We start from the raw sequence: 20,183 nt of genomic DNA, 5'->3' as shown, positions 1-20,183 counted from the left end.
ATTAGAACACTTGATACTCTCCAAGGTGGAGTTCTGGCATGGTGAAGCATCCTTATGTACTGATATGTGTTGTACTTTTAAAAGGAGCATTTATTCCATTGCTGAAGTGTAGGGTGGGCTTGATGCTTTATTGTTGTTTCAGTCAAGATGTTTTTTTGGTTGGAAGACTAGAAATGCCTTTGAGAGCAATCTTGAATGTGGAATCATTGCTACCCATCTCTGAGAAATGTAAACAGTTAAGTACTTTATTTTCCTGAGACTATAATAATCAACAACTTGTCTGCCTTCCCATCTGACAGGGAGGGAGGGAGGGAGGGAGGGAGGGATGGATGGATGGATGGATGGATGGATGGATGGATGGATGGATGGATGGATGGAAGGAAGGAAGGAAGGAACCTGGTGTTCCTGTATCAAACCTACAACTTCAGTTAACAATAGTAACCCTTTTAAAAGAAGATAATAATTAGGGTTTGCTTAAAGGCGTAAGTGATGGAACTCAAGTACATCCACCTCTGCTTTGGGCTGTTTCAAGATGCACTAAAATGTCTGAAGCCTGTGTACTCTGTAAGGAGAAGCAATGTTATCAATGCTGCAATTTTTAAGTTGCAATAATTGCAAAAATAAGCCAATAGGCAGTTCAGAAACTTCCTTGTGGACCTTGGAGTGCACAGCACAATCCCCTCCTGCTAATTTCTTTGGCACTGTGTTCTTAACTTCCATTCAGTGAGTCATGCAGCACAAGGCCTCTGTGAGCAGTGAAACTGATCTATCATTGAGGCTATTCAGTCACTTGGCCTGTTTTAAAAGAAAAGGCAGCTGTAGCAATGAGATTTCATCTACTACTACCCTGGGGGTGTGGCACCCCTCCCCTGAGCTGCATGTACTGCCTTGGGAGCTCAGCACTACCGAAAATTGCCCTTTTGGTAACAAAGGTGTCTGATGTGTACAATACAGGCTCCAAGGTGCACCCACGGCTGTGCTGCGGGGTGGGTGAGACAGTGGTCCTGCCAGGGACACACTAGGATTCTCTCACATGTGCCTGCTTTTGGGGCAGGGAGGTGTTGCAAAAGGACTTTAAGATTACCTCTGTCAGGGTTGACACAGGAAGAAGCAACTTAAACTAAACTTTTCCATTCCTGACCTGGATTCTTCATTCCAGGTACACCAGCTTTTACCACAGAGCTCTGAGCATAAGGAAATTACAATCTTCCAAGAACTGTTGTGGAAACATCAGAGTCTCAGACCTCTTACAACTTCTGCTTACCTGAGGACTTCCCTTGAATTTTTATTCTTTTTTCAGTTTAATGTCAGGTTCTTCCCCCAGTCTAGCAGTGTTGCCCAGGTAATTACTAGCAATGCCTGCAGGACTCTTTAATGCATTAGAAGGCTTATTTAGCTCAGCCTGCCTGCCTGAGGAACTTGGCTCTGTTCCCTGTAGGATCTCTCTGGCTCCTTTTCCTACGGCAGGGGAGTCTAGTTTGAGGGCTGATCTAGTCTCATGCCCTGTGCAGGCCCATGGTGCTTCCTCTGCATGTTCCTTCTAATCCAGGATGGTGTAAGGCGGTTCTTGCCCTTCCTGTTGGTGGGTGTTCCCAAAACTCCATCCACCCCAGCTTTGCTCTCAGCCACAACTCCGGGAAACTGCTGATGGAGATGGTTCCTTGGTGCCTGCTGGGTGCTGGCAAGGTGTGCAGAGTGGAAACCAGACAACCTGAGACTGCTGCGAAACAGAGGCAAGTCCTAGGGGCTGGGGTCACAGTGCCGATGACTACGGGTAAGAATGTGCTGGGGTCTGGGGAGACAGGATGGGAAGAAACCACACAGCCAAAGGGTGCCCAGTTGAAGAAGCCATGGTATATGGAAGAGAGGATTCTCATGAAGAGCAGAGGAAAGGGTCTGCTTGGTGAGGAAAAGGTCTGAGCACTGGGGTTAGTTGTTGGATGGTGACAAGGGGTTCAGAGGGAAGCCTTAGCTGGGGAGGAGCTGGGGTGTGTGGTAGTCTGTGTGTGGTGGCCATCTGAGACAGTACGGGGAGCTCAAAGGGGTCTGTACATGGGAGGATAGGGTAGAGATGGATATGCCTCATGTTTTGTAAGCTGTACTCATGGGGCACACGCTGTATGAGGAGCATGGGGAAGGCTGGGAGGTGTGTGATAAAGGACCAGGGCTGCAGAGATAGAATGGGAGGCCTGGGGTGTGGACAGAAACAGAGGTTGTGGGACACAGGAATGACCCTGTGTGTGAAGCAGCATCAGAGGTTGTAAAGGGGATGTGAAAGCTGAGTGAGGGTGGGGACCCTGGGAGAGGTGTATTCCCAGCTGGCACTGGGAATGTGGGTACACGGGGAGTACCAGGCTGTGGATAGGAGAATGTGGATGTAAAGTATAAATCCCAACGCACCCACGGGCGATGGGGCTGGAGGTGGGCAGTCCCAGGGGCCAGGCTCCCACATGGGGCACAGCAGCACCGGGGGTGGATGGGTGTGCAGGGGGGTCCGTTCCAAATGAGAGTCAGCTCCAGCGAAGGGGGGGCCTCCTGTCGATGCGGGATCTGGCTCGGGGGCAGCGTGCGGGCCAGTATGGTGGGGGGATCTGGGCCCAAGCTCCCGGGCTGCCCGCTGAGCCCGGTCCCATGCTGGGTCCCGGGGTCGCTCCCGCGCCGCGGCCCCACGGGGCGCCGGTTCCGGTTCCGGCGGGGCCGGGACGGCGGGCGGGGCGGGGCCGGCCGAGGCCGAGCCTGCGCCGTGCAGCCGGGCGGCGCTGGGACCCGGAGAACAAGGGGCGCGGGGGGACCGGGCGTGCGGAGGCCGCAGCCGGGCCGGGGCACGGGCGGGGGCCGGGCCGGGACTGGGGGTCCGGGCCGGGGCGGAGGAGGCGGCGGAGGCAGAGGCGGGGGCCTGGCGGCCGGGCAGGGGCGCCATGGCGGCGGCCGAGACGAAGATCATTTACCACCTGGACGAGCAGGAGACGCCGTACCTGGTGAAGCTGCCGATCCCGGCCGAGCGCGTCACCCTCGGCGACTTCAAGGGGCTCCTCAACCGCCCCAACTACAAGTTCTACTTCAAGTCCATGGACGACGACTTCGGGTGAGCGCGGGCCCGGGCCCGGTCCCCCGGGGCCACGCGTGGAGTCCGGGCCCCGTGAGCCTCCCCGGGGAGCAGTGGGGGGTGGCTGGGGAACTACTGCCCTCACGGGGCCGGGGCCGGGGCTGGCTGCCCCCTCGGCCCCGGCAGCGCTCCCGGGACGGCGGGGCCGGGACCCCCGCGATGGGGAGGTGCCCCTCTCGTTCCCTCGTCGCGGGGAGGGTGATCCCGATCCATCCTCCATCCCCATTGCCTTTCTTTGGCGAGGATGGGGATGGTGACCCCCTTGGGTTTTGTCTGGAGGGACACACCCTCCGTGCACCCCAGGACCTCACCTGTGGGAGGCCGGAGGTGATAGCCCCCGTGCACATTCTCTGGGGTTCGTTGTCCCCAGGTGCTGCCTCCGGGGACAGCCGCACATCTCGGATCCCGCATCTGCTCTGGGGAAGCTGCGCCATGCTGACTCCTCAGTGAGGGAGCTGGTGACACCCTGCTTCAGGTGCCAGAGGCACCTTGGAGGAGACCATCATCCCCATCTGAGGGTGCTCCCTCCCCGTACTCAGGATGTTTGGCCAACACCTTGCCTGAGGTGGTATCTCCCATGCAGCCCACATTGGGGTGTCTAGGGTGGCATCTCCAGGTTATATGCTACTCAGGACTGTCACTCCCCACCAAAAGGGCCTGGGCATCTCCCACTGTGCCTGCCTGGGGAAAGTGCCCCTTGCTTCCTCCTCCAGAAGGGTGTGCCACCTCCATCAGCCCTTTCCATGGAATGGAATTGGGGACAGTTTTGGTCTCCTACCATCCATTTTGGGGAGGGACATCCATTTTGTCAGCTTTGTCCTCTGCATCTCATTTCTGGGAAGAATGTAGAGAAGACCAGCTTTCTCCTCCCCTACCTCCATGGAGAAGGAGTGAGAGTTCTCCAGGTGCTGCCCATCTCTGAGGAAGATGTGTGTGCAAGACCCATGTAATTGTCCCATCCTCAAAATGAGATGTCCCATGCTCAGTCTCTGGTATAGAAGAGGGGTGCAGCCCTGTCTCATATCCCATCTCCTGCAGGGCAGCTCTCTTCCAACAGTGGTGTTTCCATCACTTCTTTTGTGATGCCCTTTGGTTCCTCCCATCACAGGTGACTCTTTGGAGGTGAGGAGGTGTATTCTGTCTCTTGTTTGGATGTTGTACTCACCTATCTTCTGGGCAGCCCCTGCTGTCTCCTACCTGCATAAAGTTGGTTACTGTTCTGGGGAGCAAATACCATGTAAAGCCAGCTCCCTGTAAGACCCTTTGTCCTCACTCTGTTTTGTCCAGATTTCCTACATCTGACTTTCCTTTAGCCTTTTTGAGGACCTCTTTTTCCATCCTGGGACCCTCTTAGTTTCAACAACATGTGACTCTTTACCATTCCTAGCACTTTGGTGTTTGAAGGAGTTATGTGATACTTCCTCCTCTGAAGATTTAGTGTTTACAGCAGGTTTTGTGTACAAAGCTGGGATTGCAAAGTGTTTTCAGTTTTATATTCTTCCCAGTGTCTCTCACTGCACCAAATACCTCTCTAGGCTGTGATTTTGGCTTGTACCCCATGTTGAACAGGGCTGGGCCTGTTTGGGGCTTGGATGAGATCTGTGTGGCTGCCTCAGCAGGGGGTGCTCTCCCCTCCTCAGCCAAATTATCCCAGTGCCCAGGTTCCCGTTAGTTTGGGAGGTGCCAGCTTTCAGATGAGGCTTGAAATTTGGAGTCACTCCTTTGACCACAGGCTGGGACGCTTTGCCTCCCTAAATTCCTCCTGACCCAGTGGAGAGCTTTAGTCTTCAGAAGCTTTGCCGTTCTCCCCTGGCAAATAAGAAGTCTCCAGCCCTCATTTTCCATAAATTTCCTCAGCAATATCAGTTGTCTGTGGATCGTTTCCTGTCCCTCAGCTGTTGAGTAGCGTTGGGTGCTATGAAACAGCTGCCTCTCCCTGTCTCGGAGGGGACCATGTTCACTGGGGGGAGAAGTGACTTCTCCATGCATACTGTTTGTAAACAAATGCTTTGAGATAATTTGAAATGTTGTTCTTGAAGTGAATTCAAACTTGTCTTGAATGAAACATTGCCATGTGGGTGGGAGAGTGTGCAACTATAAACAAAGTTTAGTAATAAATAGCAGCATCTTGCATTGGGAAGAGGGGTCTGGTGGCAGTGAAGTTTTGTGCTGTGCTTTTTCATCCTCCTCTATCTAAGGTTCTACAAGAGGAGCTAGATGATAGATTAACAAAACTCAACAATAAAGCAGCATAGGGAGTTATAGTGGGTGATAGCAGGGAGAGGGGAGAGTCAGGAAGACACCACAAGATCAATTGCGTCAGAAATGTATGGGATGAGATTTTTGTTGTGACCAGTCCAGCTAATTTTTTTGGGAGGCTTAAACTGCTCTGGAAGGGGAAGGTGCAGCTGAGAGGGGGTCAGGGGCTGTGTATGGGCAGCCTGTTCCTTGGAGAAGCCCTGGGCCATGAGTTGTGCAGTTGGAGCAGTGTGTGCAAGGCCTGGCGTGTGAGAGAGAGAGCAAGCCTCTGTCACCATGGATGCTTCATCAGGAAAACTGTCTCTGCTGCTTTCCAGAGAGCTGAAGAATGAGCTGGTGGTTGGCTGGAACATGGTGGGAACAAGCAGAGCAGTCCAGCTGCAGCCTTGTCTCAGACGCCCTGAAGCCCTGGGCAGCACACAAAATTTCATGATCCCTGGTAATTGATGTCCATGAGAAAGCGAGCCATTGGCCTGCAGGGAGAATCAGAGACAGAAGGGCAGGAGGCACCTTGGCTGCTTGACTGCAAATGCATGGGCAATTAGTGAAAACTAGACTGGAGGTTAACAATGGTGGCATTCAGAAGCTGTGTGACAGGGAAAAGCATTTCTCTCTCACACATGTATTCCTCTCAGCTCCTTCCCTGAGGGGATTCCCTCAGGGTGCCTTCTGTCTGGCTTGTGCTGGGCTGCTGTCTGTCAGCTGGGCAGTGTCCAGGAGTAAGACCCAGGTTAAAGCCCCCTCAATGAGAGAAGAAGTAGAAGGCCTTAGGGCAGCTGATCAGTGAGGAGGAGGCCTGCAGCTCCCATGGTTCTGCTTTGGACCTTCTGCTGGATCCCTGTGGCATAAAACAAACTTTTGTTCTCATCTTATTAGGAACAGAGACATCTCACCTTCCAGAGCCAGCTGGAGTAGAATCGCCAATGTTTCCTCTCACCTCTGTAGCCCAGTCTGAATCTTTCTCACTCTTCCTCCTTTTTTCCAGGCTGTGGATCTCCAGTCTGGTATTCCCTTCAGCTAACCCCATCCCCAAGGCAGTATTACAGCCTCAGTCTTGGTGTGTGGGATTTTTCATTATTTTGTTTATCTTGTTAATATTTGTTTGCTCTGAGAATCAGAGTTGTGATGGAGCAGCTTCAGTGTTTACATCTCCTTGGAAATGTGAACTGAGATTCCCCTGGGTGGCTGTGGAGTTGTCGGGGTATGGCAGTAGTTAGTGCTCAGCTTCAAATAATTAAGACCCCAGAGTGGTGTCACTTCTGGGTGGCAAGGAGGAGAAATGAGAAGAATTCCTGCACCTGGTCCTGGAGACAGGAGTTGTGAGCAGCAGGAAGGCTGCAGGGTTATGTTCCTGATGCAGTGGGCTACAGCTGTACATAACAGGGTGCAGATATTTGTGGCCTTGTTGGCTTTGTGTGCTGCTAATCCCAGAAGTGGAGGCACATGAAGGTCAGCTGATGGATGGTGTGAGTGTGGCAGTGCACAGATGTGGTAGACTCTTCTTGGACCTGAGATGCTTTGTGTGGATGTGTCTCACCATGAAGTGTGGAACTACCCTTGGCTGCTAACATTGCACTCATTAGAGAGGGAAGGTTTCTTCCCGCAGCTTGAATCTTTTCATTCAGTGTTTCACAGGTAAGAGCTGTGTGCCAATCAGCAGGAGAGCACCTTAGATCAGTGCAGTGGTGTGACTGCTTTCGAGATCCATATTCTTCGTCAGACCTCCCCCAAGTTTTTCATGGGATTTTGAGCAGACTTTTTAATTTCTTTTCTTTTTTTCTTAATCCATAAAATGGAATTTCCAACTGTGCTTTATCTTGTCCACTTGACACTGGGAGCTTCTTGGGCAAACATCTGTGTGTCTCTTAGCATGACAGAGCTCTCAGTTCCATAGAGGTGCTGCAAGAATTTACAGGTGCTGTAAATTCTTCTGGGCACCTGTGCAGTTGGGAAGGGAACAACCATGCTGATGGTCTGTAGTTTGTAGTTTGCTGGGACATAGGCTTCAGTCACGTGTAAAATGTTGTCTCCTACCCAAGTCCGTCATGAGAAATGTACGTGGGCAGCATGGACTTCTCACCAGCCAGGTATTGTGCCCTTTTGCCTCAGCTGAACTATTTGTTTATTTATCTGGTACAACTCTGAGAATATTCTTATATCAGCTGAAATGTGATTTCTTTTGATTCGTTTTCTGTTTCTTGTTGATACTGCTCATTTTCTGTTGATCAAAATGTGCTCCCACAGGGGCATCCTAAAGTTTAAGCTAAACTTCTCGGAGCATTTTAATGAGTGCAGTTTGTGTGTCCAGGTAAATCCTTAGCACCTGGCCTGAAGTTCTGCCTTGTCTTTCCATAAATTGTGGAGTGCCTGAAAGTTTGAATTTCTTTTGCCCGTGAAGAAATCACTTTGGTGATAATTTCATTTATCTTCACTCGGCCACCTCCCCTCTTCTAGATTGGAGAGCAGAAAGGCCCCATCTTCTGCAGGGGGACCACTCCTCCCTCCCATCCTACTGGTTCTGCATTGCTGGGAGAACACCAGTGATCTGAGGTACAGTGGTGGGATGGTGCTGCTCCTCCTGCCGTTGCTGGTTTCTCCCTCTTGCAGGTCTCCATTCCAATTTTAGTTTCATAGCTGTGGTGAGTGATTCCTTGGTCTCAGCTGTGAAGTGAAAATTGGTATCCAGCTAATCACTGGCCCAATAGCTTATCCAGACCTGCTTAATTATCACCTGCTCTCCAAAGCCGGGTACGAGGCAGTGACTAGGACAGCGCTCTGGAGGCAGAACAAAGCGGGCGCTGCGGGAATTCCCAGTGTAGGGGTCAGATGCCATTGGTATTTGGCGGCCTCATCTCTGCACATGTGCATGAGGAAACGCGTTGATGCTCTCTGAAAGGCTGAGTGATTTATTTTTATTGCAGGGTCTTTTTGAAATTGATACCAGTGGTGACTGTCCTTCTGGCTGGAAATGCTGGGAGCTGGGGAAGGGATCCTAAACTTAATAAGCAGTGTCAGTTTCTAAGCAGTGGTGAGCACTGGCATGGTGCCCCTGCATTTCCTGCCAGCTCTTTGTAGCATGTGTTGGGGGAGTTGTTTTATTTTGATTTTGGGAACTTTTTAAAATTTGCTTTTAATTGGAAACTTTTGCTGTCTCCAGAAGACCTTTGCCTGTCCCATGTCCCTGATGGAGACTGCTTCCATGTCAGCATGAATTTCATGCTGGGAGAGGTTGGCAAGAAGTTTGTGAGTGAAAGGGCCTACAAAACTCCCTTGCATGCTCACGTCCTTTGTGGTGGTCTAAGTGACAACACTGGCCTTACTGGAAGGCGGCCATCACTTTTTTCCAGTTTCTAGTCAGTCCCTGTTCATTCCATGTGGAGGGGAGCACTTTACAGATGAAAGGCCACAGCACCCCATCTGTTGTGCTCCAGAGGATGTGTTTCCATGCCTGCTGTGAGGTGAGCTGCCCTGGTTAGCAAGGGCCCACCAGCAGTTACTTCAGACATTTTACATGTAGGTTACTGCAGCCTGTGCCTCTGTCTCCTGAGCTGCTGAGGATTTGGCAGAGAGCTGCTAACCACTGTCTGCATTTGTGGTGGGGAGTTCCTGTAATGCTGCCCGTGTTTGGGGTGGCCCATGGACACTGGAGCTGATTCTGGCTGGAGCTGCTGCTGGAGGCAGTTTCCAAATGTTGTGGTGGTGGTGGGGGCTACAGCAGTGCCAGGGTTGAGGTGAAGATGGAGATGGTTAGTTGACAGTGTTCCCTGCTTCTCTGGATTGTATTGTCTGTGCCTGGGCCCTGTGTATCCTGCTGTTCAGACCCAGCTATTACTGTCTCTGTAGGTGTCCAGCATTCTCAGTTGTGGTTGAAGCTGTGCTCTCAAGGCCACATTGGATGGCAGTCCCAGCCTGGTTTCTTTGCCCAGGGGTGGTGTTTGGAAAGCCAAGTTAGCCAAATCAGGCTGCAGACCAATTTCCCCAAGGCCTTGCGAGTCCTGTGCAAACAATGAAGCTTTACAACATCTATTGAACTAGTTTGCAGCCAGAACTGGTCAGAATTTTTTTTTGACTGAATGTATTTTCTCCCAAAATATGGTGTCATGTTGAAGCCAGCATTTTTCTTGGAGAGGCATTGTTTTCAGTTATGTGTTTGATGGGAATGCTTCTTAATTTTAAGCCTCTTTTGTCATTTCTGGAAAAAAAAGAAAGGTCAAGAAACCTTTACTCAGCCATGTGAATGCAGCTGTTTTGGTGCAGTTCAGTGTTCTGAAATCATCTGGAGGACTCCGGTCCTCCAAATTCCAGCACAGAGCAAGAACCTACCTTGATGTCTCAGAAATTGCTGCAGAGTAAATCAGTGTGCCCTGGCTGTGGTACAGCTGTTCTCCAGCATGGTTCAGCCTTGGAGGTGATGGCAAAATGCCATAAAAAATGGCTCATAAACCACCATAATTTGGGTCACAACCTGAGCATTTTTTGTTGTTATGGTATGATAGTTGTGGCCCCACTGATCATTTTTCTGGTTCCTGCTGAGATACATCTTTTTTCTAAAGTGAACTCTAGAATTTCATCTACAACTTTGCCATTCCCAAATCCTAGACATTGGCTCACCCACAAAGTGGGTACTGGGTCTTCTGGGTGGAAGTGTAAGCAGTGATGTTTCTTCCTACATGGCTGCAGCGAGAGCAGGGTGTTGCTGGGGAGGCTGTGTTTCATAATGGACTCTGAGAAGGGAGATGCTGGCATGCAGGGGTGGAGGTAGATGGTCCATGAGCCCAAGGTCATTGTGCTTGGAGGACTGAACTTTCAGTAAGTCCCTCTTTTCCATCATGCTCCTGGCCTCTTTCTCCTGTGATTTCTTCACCTGCTCTCCTAGCAGGTGTGAATTCTTATAGGTGGAGGCCACCCATTGCTATGCACGTGGGAATGCTCAGGAAAGAAGGGTCTGTGAATATAAGCAAAGAAAATCTGGTTTCCCCTGCAGCTTTTCTGCTGCACACATGGGTTTGGCTTCAGTCCTCTGTCAGGGTGGGCATCAGGCCCTTTATCTAGACTTGAAAGCTGTCTGTGTAGAGGTGTAGGGAGCATAGTTGAAATTCCTGAAGTCCTTTTTGAGTTCAGTGTACTTAAAGGGGTGGGAAGCCTCTTCCATGTCTGCATGGCTGTTGCTGAACTGTTCTGAGCTGAGGGTACGTGCTGTAATGAATTGCTACTCCTCCACCCTTGACTGCACCCAAATAGGTAGAACAATGTTGTGGTTTAAGATATTTGATATGTGAAAAAGCCCATGAAGAGGAGCTGGGCTTGCAGAGCACAGCAGATACTGAGTCTGCAGGAAATTGCCCTCATGGTGCACCAGCTTTACATCGTGTTGCACATCTGATGAAGCAGCAGTCAGGGCTGTGTGTTTTTGGTGTTTCCTATTGATTTCCTCCTCTCTCCATCCCTTGTTTGTTATTCAGAGCCTGCCCTTCTGACCTGTGCTGGATGGATTGTTGTTTTCCAGAAGGGGGATGTGGCACCACGTGGCTCTGTTACTGTTTGTCCCGCTGGTGCTGGCTTGTTAGGCAGCAGCTGGCAAGTTAAGTAAAACTTAATCCCGCTGGTGGCTGCCGTTGGAAATTTTTGGACCAAATCCTTTTGTAAAGGCTTTTTGGAAGGCGTTTCAATAAGGTACAAATAGGGGAATTAGTCTAATCTCTGTGACTTTGTCTGCTTTGTCCATGTGCTTATCTGTGTAATGCCGTGGTGGCCTTAGGAGAGAGTGTGAGCTTTTGGGCTGTGGTCCCTGAGGATTGCATTAGCTTGCAGAGCTGAAGCATTAGTGTTTCCCTGAGCCCCAAAGCTCTTGGTTTCACTTGTTTCCATTACTATGTTGTTACTACTGTAGCACTAATATTAAACCCATCCAGGAATGGGCTGGAGCTCTCGGGAGGCTTTGGCAGGCAGAGATGCCTGGCGCTGACCTTCCTGTGCTGTGTAATTCTGTATCACAGTGGAGGGTTGGGACTGTTGTGGTTGTTGTATCATTTATTAAAGGTGACATGCCAGAGGCGTTGTTTTTTCAGTCACAGCTAGCTATGGAAGGTAGCAGAAGCAGCATTTGGGTACCCTATTCCACTAAATCCTTTGTGGTGATTATCTCCTCACTGGGGTATTTGTCCTTGTGTCTTGTTGGCTACAATTTGTTAGGATGTTAGAGCTGGAGGAAAAGAGGGTGCAGTGTGAGCAGTGACTGAGTTGCTGCATGGGAGTCTGTCCTTCGGGTCCTGGCTGAAGACAGAAACTGAAGTGGGGAAGGCTTCCTCACATGACTTGGAGCAAAGCTCTGTTTCTGGGAGAGCTGTCACTGGCTGCTGTGTGGGGAGGTCTTTCCTCTGCTGGTTTTTGACCTGCCCCTAGGGTTTGGAGAGGAATTTATTTGCTACGTGGCCCCTCTGACTGCTGGCAGCTGTCTCTGTGATAGGCTGGGAGTTCTGGGTCTGGGTGACAGAGTTTGTGGAGTTTTCCTTGTTTGCTGGTGGCTACAGGCTGGTTCTGGGGACACCGAGAGTCTGCCAGAGGGGTCTGTGTTTCAGGAGCTTTGGCTCTGCATGGATTATTATAGCAGGGAAGCCAGTGTTAGCACAGTAACCTGCCCCTGCCTGGGCTTCAACTCTTTCCCTCAGCATTACTCTGACTACCTACTCATGGTCTTTTTGTGTCTCATGACCTGTGAGCAAATAGGTTGTCCCCTGGACACTGCATTGTGCTGTGCTGCTGTTGTTGACAGCCAGAGCAGTGTCAGCAGCAGGTGACAACCTTGGCTTGGTGGCCTGATGCCATCAGGGCAGGGAGAAAGTTGCTGTAGTGCCGATGGCTGTTGCCTGGTTGGCCCCAGGGAGCAGCAGCTTCTCAAACTGAAGCTTTTTCCAGAAGCTGTGGTGGATATGCAAACTCCATACTTGTGTTTGCATACAGCTAACCAGCTGTCCCAGTTCATTCAGCCCTGCCTAGCTCAACCAGTATGTTAGTGCCATTCACACAGAGACTGCCTGTGGGCCCAGATGGGGCTGTGCCTTACTAGAAATCCATACAGGGCCTCAATGCATGAAGTCTTGCTCTTGCACTGTGTTCATTTGAGTTTTCTTACTGTTTTTTGTGGCTCTGAGAGGGGTGGATATTAATGGTTCTGACTGCAGAGCTGAGTCCCTTATGGCAAACCTGCCTTAGACCTAGAGCTGGTAAATGCACCTTTAGGTCCAAAAGGGGTTCCTGTGAGGTGGATTTTTCTTCTAGAATAAAAATGTGGTGTTTCAGCTGGAGCCAAAAAGTTAGACTTGGGAAAACTCTTTAAGACTATTCTATTCCTTGTCTAGTCTTCCTGGAAGTGTCAGGGGACTTTGAGGATGTCAACATCTGCCTCAGTTTAGGGTAAGCTCTGGGTTTCCTTGGGGCAGTTCCAAACTAAAGCACGGTGTGCAACACCTCTGGCAGTGTGCATGATGTTAAGAGCTGGGTCTGACTTAGCTGTGCCATGTAGAAGGGTTTGTAGACGTGAGGTGGGGACTGTGTCTGGCCATGTTGACTGTAGGGTCCAGCTGTGCTCCTGGTTGATCAACACGTGGTGTTGGTACTAAGTGTTTGTGGTTGCTCTACATGTAGCTTACAGGAGAGATGCTTCAAGGGAGCTTGCTGTCAGTATTGGAGATAATTAGGAAGCTCAAAATCAGAGTGGTCTTGTAACTTGACTTACCAGCAGATCCACAGGCACAGGAAATGGCCCTATTGCAATAATAACATGTGATGAGTATTTCTGGACTGCTTTGGGAATAGCTAATGTGTAGAATGACCAGTTCAACACAGTTACCTAGCTCATGGGATATTTACAGACTTGTAGACAGGTTGTGCCACCTTCCCCTGCACTCTTCTGTCCTTGAAGGACCTAGGAGTTGGCAGTTGTGGCTTTGAGACCCTCCACAAGAGAAACATTCCATGTCCTATGATGGTGATTTCTGGAGGTCAATGGCCATTAACCAACCTTTGGTGCAGTTGTCAGAGACAGCTGGTGGAAGGTTTTGCATGGTATGTGACAGGGTCAGATCCAGGAGTTCACAGTGTCAAAGAAAAGCAGCAGTTGGACCCGGTGCTATAGTGATCCAAAACACTGCTCTTGTTGAAAAGGAAGATGATTCCTGGTGTAGAGGTGAGTCCTGGTAGGACCTGAACTGAATTCTGTACGTGTCAACTGTGAAGACTTCTAATTTACAGTATTGTATTGGGTCCTACTGTATGGCTTTTATCTGCTTTCTGGACCTCTAGCTGAGAAAGTTGTGTACCAGCACGATTGATTTGGTTGGGACTTGAGCACCTTTCTTGTCTCTTTCTTTGAGCAGTTGAACAGTATTTTCATGCTTGCTGGGTTGTTGGCTGGAGGGCAAGCCTGGCTGGCCTGGTAAAGGATGCTTGGTAGGTTACTTGTTGTATTCAAGGGTTTGTCCCTGTGTCTTGAACAGAGTTTGGTAAATAAGACTGGTGTTAGTGAAATTGATGAAGTATATTAAAGGCTACTAAAATGTGCTCTATTTGCTGTTTTTTTATACAGGGAATTTTTTGTACCATCCACTGCATGACACTGTCAAAAGCAGATGAGGAAGAAAAATAATTAAGTCTCCCTGGCCTAGCAATGGTTAGAAAAATTTCTTATGAGTGTTCAGACCCCTCATGCTCTCTTCTGCCTCCTGCATTTTAGGACCAGAGGGATGTAGTATGAGTGTTTGCCCATTTTTCAGAGTGCTGCCATAGCTTATGATCTGGGACAGAGTTCTGTCTTTGCCACCATGCAGCTGTTGCGACTCTTCTTTGCGTGAGTAATTTTCATTGTCTTTGGCAAATGTTTTGTGGTGAAAGTTTGTTGTGAGCTTTATTAACAGCCTGTTGGTTTTACGGGGGTTCTCTGTATGTCTTACAGACCCAGTTAGCAGAGCTGTTGCTGATGGCAGCCCAGCTGGATGTGCAGAGTAGGTGCAGCCATCTACAGCCTGTCATGCTTCAAGACCCTTTCCAATGGGGTAGGAGGTTGAGTCGGTTTCCTGGGGAGACTCTTGCAAAATTGTTTATGCAAGGAGAGAGTAATGTGAGCTGGTCAGTGTCTTGAGGAAGGACACATGTGGAGGCTGCTTTGTCATCTCCTCGTGGAGATCTGTCATTAAATTAAATTAATTATTAACATGATGAGGGGAAATGAACCTTGCTCCTCTTCCCCACAGACATCTGCCTTGGTGTGTGTGGTCCCAGATCTGCTCTGGAGGTATCTGGCTGGCAGAAGGGTGCTCCTAGAGCATAGGGCTGGTGCTGGGCAGGGCTGTTGTGCTGGCAGCCCATGACGAGGAGGTGCTGGTGAGCAGACTGTTCTGTGCTTCCCCAGGTGTGGAAGTCCAAGCTTTCAGACTTTGTTTCCCACCCTCCCCCTCTTCCCAATTTCCCCCTCCTCTCCTTTCCTTGGTCTCCCGCTGAGTTGTTGCTTTTCCAGGAATGAGCTGTACTGCTGGCCCAGCACATTCCACAGCAGCAGCGCTTTCTTGGCAGGAGCCTCACTTGCTGTTGGAAAAAGCAGGACTGACTTGGTGTCCCTCAGCTGAGGGCCAGAAAAGGAAGGCCTGGTCTTGCATTCCTGATGGTGCATGCAGAGCCTTCTCAGGCATCACGGCCTTCTCCCTTGGTTGTGATGTATGTGCAAGCCTCACCCTGTCCCCCCAGCAGCCCTTGGGGCTCTTTACAGCTCCTTACAGTTGTCTTAACCAGTGTGAAGTCCCTGAACGTTGCAGGGGAGGCTGTTGCTTTTCTAGCCAGCCTAGAAAGGGGGGAGTGACTTCTCACTCATGGGGAGTTGCTAGGAGCTCCCTGTGGGGCCCAAACACCTCATTCACAAGCTTCTTGATAAGCTGGTGTTGTCCTTTGTGTTTTGCAACCAGCAGTAGCCAGATAAACCCTTTGTCCACCTCTGCACTATTTTCACCTTTCTCCCTTTCCCTCTGTCGGCAGGAACTGGTGTTTTGCAGCTCTGCCTTTGGGCTCTTCCTGTTGTCTGTGTCCAGATGGAGCTAAGTGTCACAGCAGACCAAGCCTCCTTCCCCCAGTGTGCTTGCTGTCTCACATTAGTGTGAACCACAGCAACCACATCAGGATTTTACCCTCATACACATATATGTCTCATACATATCTCTGACTGGGGCCTCTTTGGGCCTGTTGCCTCTCACACCCTGAATACAAGCCCAGCTTTTGGCCACTGTTACTATGTGTGTGGAATTGTCTCCATTCCCTAAATGTCATTTCTGCAGATGTTTAACCTCAAATCTTTTTTTCTCGCAGTGAGTCTGTGCACTTGTCTTGTATCTTTGTGTTGTGTTGTATCTTTATGCAAGCTTTTAGTCACTGAGGAGCTGAAATTGAGCTAGCAGCATGAAGAACCTGACTAGGCTTCTGCTGGAAGTTCCCGTTTGTCCTGATTTCCAATTCAAAGAGACTGAAAGTGTCGCTGAACCTTCGGGGGCCTGCAGAATGCGCTCTTTGATGATGTCTGTAAATGGTCTTCTGGAGGTTGGAAGCATTGCTTGGGCAGGGCGGGATTAATTAGCGTGGAGGTGCCTCCTGCAGTCCCCGTGCAGCTTCCTGCTGCCGCTCGCTTGGTCGCTTGGTCGGTGGAGGACAGGCCTGTCGGGCTTGTTTGCAGAGCAGGGCTGCAGCCAGATGGTCACTCTGGGATCAAGGTGGGAGGGGCTGCTAGGGCTCTGCGTTCACCGTGAAATCAGTCTGTAGCTTTGCTTTGATAAGTGCTGCTCCTGGGCAGGCCTCTGAGCCTGGGTGGCTCCTTCCTAAATGCCATTCCTTTTCCAGTCTTTGGACTAGGTGAACAGGAGGTCTGATCTCTGTCATCTCCCACCCAGTGACACCTGTAGGACTGAGCACAGGTCTAGCTGGAGCCAAGTGTTGCCCAGACTTAGGGACTCTGCTTATCCTGGTGTTTGTCCGGTGGATTGGTTGCAAATGTATTGATGAGGGCTTCTCAGGGAAAACAGTTGGCATCTTGGATGTCTGTTCAGCCCTTGCCTGACTGACCATGGAGGGGAAAGCACAGAAAGCTGGGCATGGTGCATGAGGAGGCTGTGCGGGCAGCAGAAGTGAACATGGTTGAGGGAAGCTCTAGGCCCATAGCAGGGGGACTGGGACTAAATGATCTGTAAGGTCCTTTCCAACTCAAACCATTCTCTAAAAATGAAAGAGCCTGCTCTTGAGGAGTGCAGGTAGTAGCTTGAAATGGAATTACCTTTGAGGACTCCTTGTGATGCTCCGTGGACTGTTACGAAGGCAGGGGTGGCCATTCCTGCACAAGTGCAGGTGCTAACACATGATTTGTGCTTCTTGATTCTTGAAAAGCACACCAGGTATGCAAAGGAGTTCATGTTCACATGGCGTGCAGGGACAGACAGGACAGCAGGTCTGAGAATGAAACCATTGACAAATCTGCATTTTCCCGTTCACCTTGTACATAGAGGAGCAGTGCGGAACACCCTGTCTGGGGGCTTGGAAGGGGAATTAAATGTGAGAGTGACAGTCTGTTTATGGTCAGAGAGCCCTTCTCACCCCATGTAATGCAATTTGTACTTCTCTTCTTTGCACAGGAGGTGAAAATACAGTTAGGGAGACCAAGGAGTGCATTGGCTTAGAGAGACAGACAGCTCAAATCCTCTAATCCTGTTTGATTCATCCTGTTTGCCTGCAAAGCCCGAGGTCTCGCCTATACACGTGTGATCATTGCCATGTGTATCCTTTAGTTGGGTCTCTAGTTCTTGGGTGAATTGTATCCCCTTGGGAAATACACATATCATATCTGGGCTTAATCTAACAGGCACGTATTTCCCAACTGAAATCTCAACACTCATAGAGAATTGCTCTGTCCAGTTTTCTGATCTGGTGAAATGGCTGCAGAGTTCATCCCTGTGGCTTCAGCATTATCTTACAGAAGAGATGAGGATTTTGCTCTAGAGCCAGGAGCTGCTCATATTTGGATAGTAAAACACGAAGGTGCTTCCTTTTGCCATGCAGCATTATTAATATATACAATCAATTGGATGCAAGGCATCCCTGCCCTGAGGGCAGTATACTAGAGGTCTTGAAAATGAGATCACATTTCTAGTGTGTAAATCCCTGAAGCTTTTGCTGTTGGGTAGAAGTGTTTCCTGATGGGTTTTTTTTTGTTTGGTTGGTTGGTTGGTTGTTTTGGTTTTTTTTCTTCCTTTGTAAGTTGTAGGAGATGGGGGTTGTTAAGGTTACAGGAACAACCAACCTAATTGTGCACTTCTGGAATGTTGTAAGAGAAGATTGTTTATAATTTAATTTCTGGGCTTTGCACTGTTGGAAAGAACGTTGCTGCCATCTTCTTTCATCTGCTGTACTAACTTTGCATCTTTTCAGTATGAAATTGTCATTGCTCAGTTGTCTTCTCAATCTTGCATGTCCCCTATTTTTCATCCTGGCCATCAGGCTCTCCAACATGCTTGAGAGGTCCCCAACCCTACCTCCCTTCTTGGTACTGACCCCTCTGATGCCAGATCCAGCTTTTGTGTTTGCCACCATGTCTGTGATTTCTTCTCTCTGAGTATCCTCCCCGCTGCAAGCCCTTAGATAGGCAAGTTGGGGGACAGGACTGCCAGAAACAAGCAGTAATCGCTGCTGAACTCCTAGCTTGCCTCCAAATCTGAGGTTCAAATCGTGTGGAAGCCTTTGTCCGTGCCTCTTGGATTTCTTCTCTTGCTGGGCTTGTATTACTCCATCAGAGTTCTTTGCAGGGACCTCGCTGTGGCTAGCGGATGCTGCTCAGGAGAGACCAGAGCTGGCTGAAGCTAGAAACTTCCTTGTATCCACAGCCTCAGCCAGGCTGGAGGCCACTGAGGGGAAACGAGGAGGCTGGAGCAGAGCAGCTGCGCTGGCGATGTGTGCACAGCCGGGGTCTGACACGGCGCAGCCGTCTCCGCGGCTTGGGGTTTATGGCCTCCTTTCTCTCCTGTGCACACTCTCTTGTTCCCCACCTTCCCTTCATTCCTAGGACATGACTCTGTGATATAAAATACCCTCTAATTTCCTGAGCCAGGCTGGAACTCCCCGGAGAAGGCAGCGTCTGCCTGCCTGTCCCTCACCCGCCTCTGCATCCATGTTCCAGGCTGCCAGCTGCTCCCGCCGGCAAGGCAGCGGGAGGGAAACTGGGAGCATGGCACCTTCCCAGACCGTGGGGAGAAGGTCTGCTGGCTCCAAAGGAGGAGCTGGTGGGAGGGTAGGGATGGAGCCAGGGTTGGAGCTGGGTTTCCTTTGCTTCCCTCGCTGCTGCCGGGGTTGTCCCTTCCCCTCCCCCAGCTGCATGGGAGCAGATGTGCTGCTTGTGTCAGCCCTGGCAGCCCCCTCCGCACACCCCAGCCGGGCTCCTGCGCAGCCAGAGCCTCGCCCCCTCCTCCTCTTCTTCCTCCTCCTCCTCCCCCCCAGCTTGGCCCCGTGTCACTGGGGATGGCGGCGGAATCATCCGCCCACTCGGCCTGCCTCCCCTGTAACCCTCCCTCCTTCCTCCCTCCCGCAGGTCTCTTTGTTGGAAAATTCAAGGCAGATGAGTGCCGGGGAGCGCTGGGCCTGCGTGCAAGGCGCTGAGCTGCAGCTTGGCCTCGGCATGTCTGCTGGCCCCAGGATGGGAAAGGGGCCGGTGAGTGCCTGGCTGCAGGGCAATTCTCTGGGCAGGGCAGCAGCACCGAGGGTCCTGGACTCGCACTCGCGTGGGCAAGGCTCCGGTTGCTTCCACATGGAAGGGTTTTTTCCTGGCCACGATTCTTAGCCGTCTTGTACCGATCCCCCAGCAGGACGTTGGAACACTCAAAACCTGACAGTAAACTCAAAGCAGTCCCTCTGAAATCAGCCTTAGGCAGATGTTTTCCCTGGGCTCTGGGAAAAGGAAAGGCTTGGTGAGAACCAGAGAGCCTGAACTCTTTCTGGGTCTGCTCTTTCAGGAATCCTGGGCTCAGACCCCATCAGGTGGGGGCTGTTCACAGCGCATTCAGAGGATGGCTTTCCCTGCCAGCACATCCACGGGACAGTTTCATCTCATGGCCGCCTCCCCATTCAAGCGCGGAGCAGAAACGTGGCACTGTTCACAGCTCCCCCAGAGGCTGCTCTCTCGGTGGCTTCTGACGTGTGAACCTGTGGTCCTGTCCCTGCGAGAAGTGTGACTGGAAGAGTGGTGAGAGGTGGGAGGAGGAAGGCTGCAGCTAGGGCTGAGGCTGGAAAGGAATGGAGGAGGAAGGCTGCAGTTCAGGCTGAGGCTGGAAAGGAATGCAGGGCATGAATAGCTGGGATGGTGTGAGGGGTGACAGATGTGAGCAGTGCTGCAGAGATATTCCTGCAGAGATACTTCTTCTCGGCATGTGCCTGACTCCAGCACTATCAGGTTTTGCTCTGTAGAGTCTAAATATATAATCCATTGTGCTCTGGCATCTGGGTGATAAATAGTGATAAATAGTGTAGTGGGAGAAAACTGCTCTGGGGTGGAGCTGACCCCTGGGATGTCTGGAGCAGCCGCAGGGTAATAAGAGTGAGGAGGGACCAGCTCTCGGGACAGAGGGAGCTTGTTCTCCATCAGGCATTGCAGCTGAGGCTGAATGGGCGGGTCTTGGGGTTGGTTTCCTCTGTCCCCACTGAAAGTGGAATACTTGACTTGTGCTGAGCAGTTGGTCACCTTGACCCAACAAATATATCACCCTGTCCCTTCACCCACAGGCAAGTCTCTGTGTCCCTGAGCAGG

General features: G+C 50.7%; 1 protein-coding gene across 5 annotated transcripts in view; it reads left to right on the top strand.

Moving 5' to 3' along the window:
* The first annotated feature begins 2,773 nt into the window (after positions 1-2,773).
* The window catches only part of DVL3 (dishevelled segment polarity protein 3), a 34,223-nt gene continuing 16,813 nt past the window's right edge, over positions 2,774-20,183 (top strand). For 2 of the 5 annotated variants that reach the window (XM_068200485.1, XM_068200483.1), the window contains exon 1: positions 2,774-3,085. In XM_068200485.1, the coding sequence (XP_068056586.1) occupies positions 2,919-3,085 (167 nt within the window). In that variant the 5' untranslated portion in view covers positions 2,774-2,918. The remainder of the gene's footprint in view (positions 3,086-20,183) is intronic. The other 3 variants (XM_068200484.1, XM_068200486.1, XM_068200487.1) reach the window with 3 other exon arrangements.

The sequence above is a fragment of the Anomalospiza imberbis genome, chromosome 10 (assembly GCF_031753505.1).
Source record: "Anomalospiza imberbis isolate Cuckoo-Finch-1a 21T00152 chromosome 10, ASM3175350v1, whole genome shotgun sequence".
Classification (NCBI taxonomy): Eukaryota; Metazoa; Chordata; class Aves; order Passeriformes; family Viduidae; genus Anomalospiza; species Anomalospiza imberbis.
The sequence above is the reverse complement of the archived record's forward strand: the minus strand, read 5'-3'. Positions and strand labels throughout refer to the sequence as shown.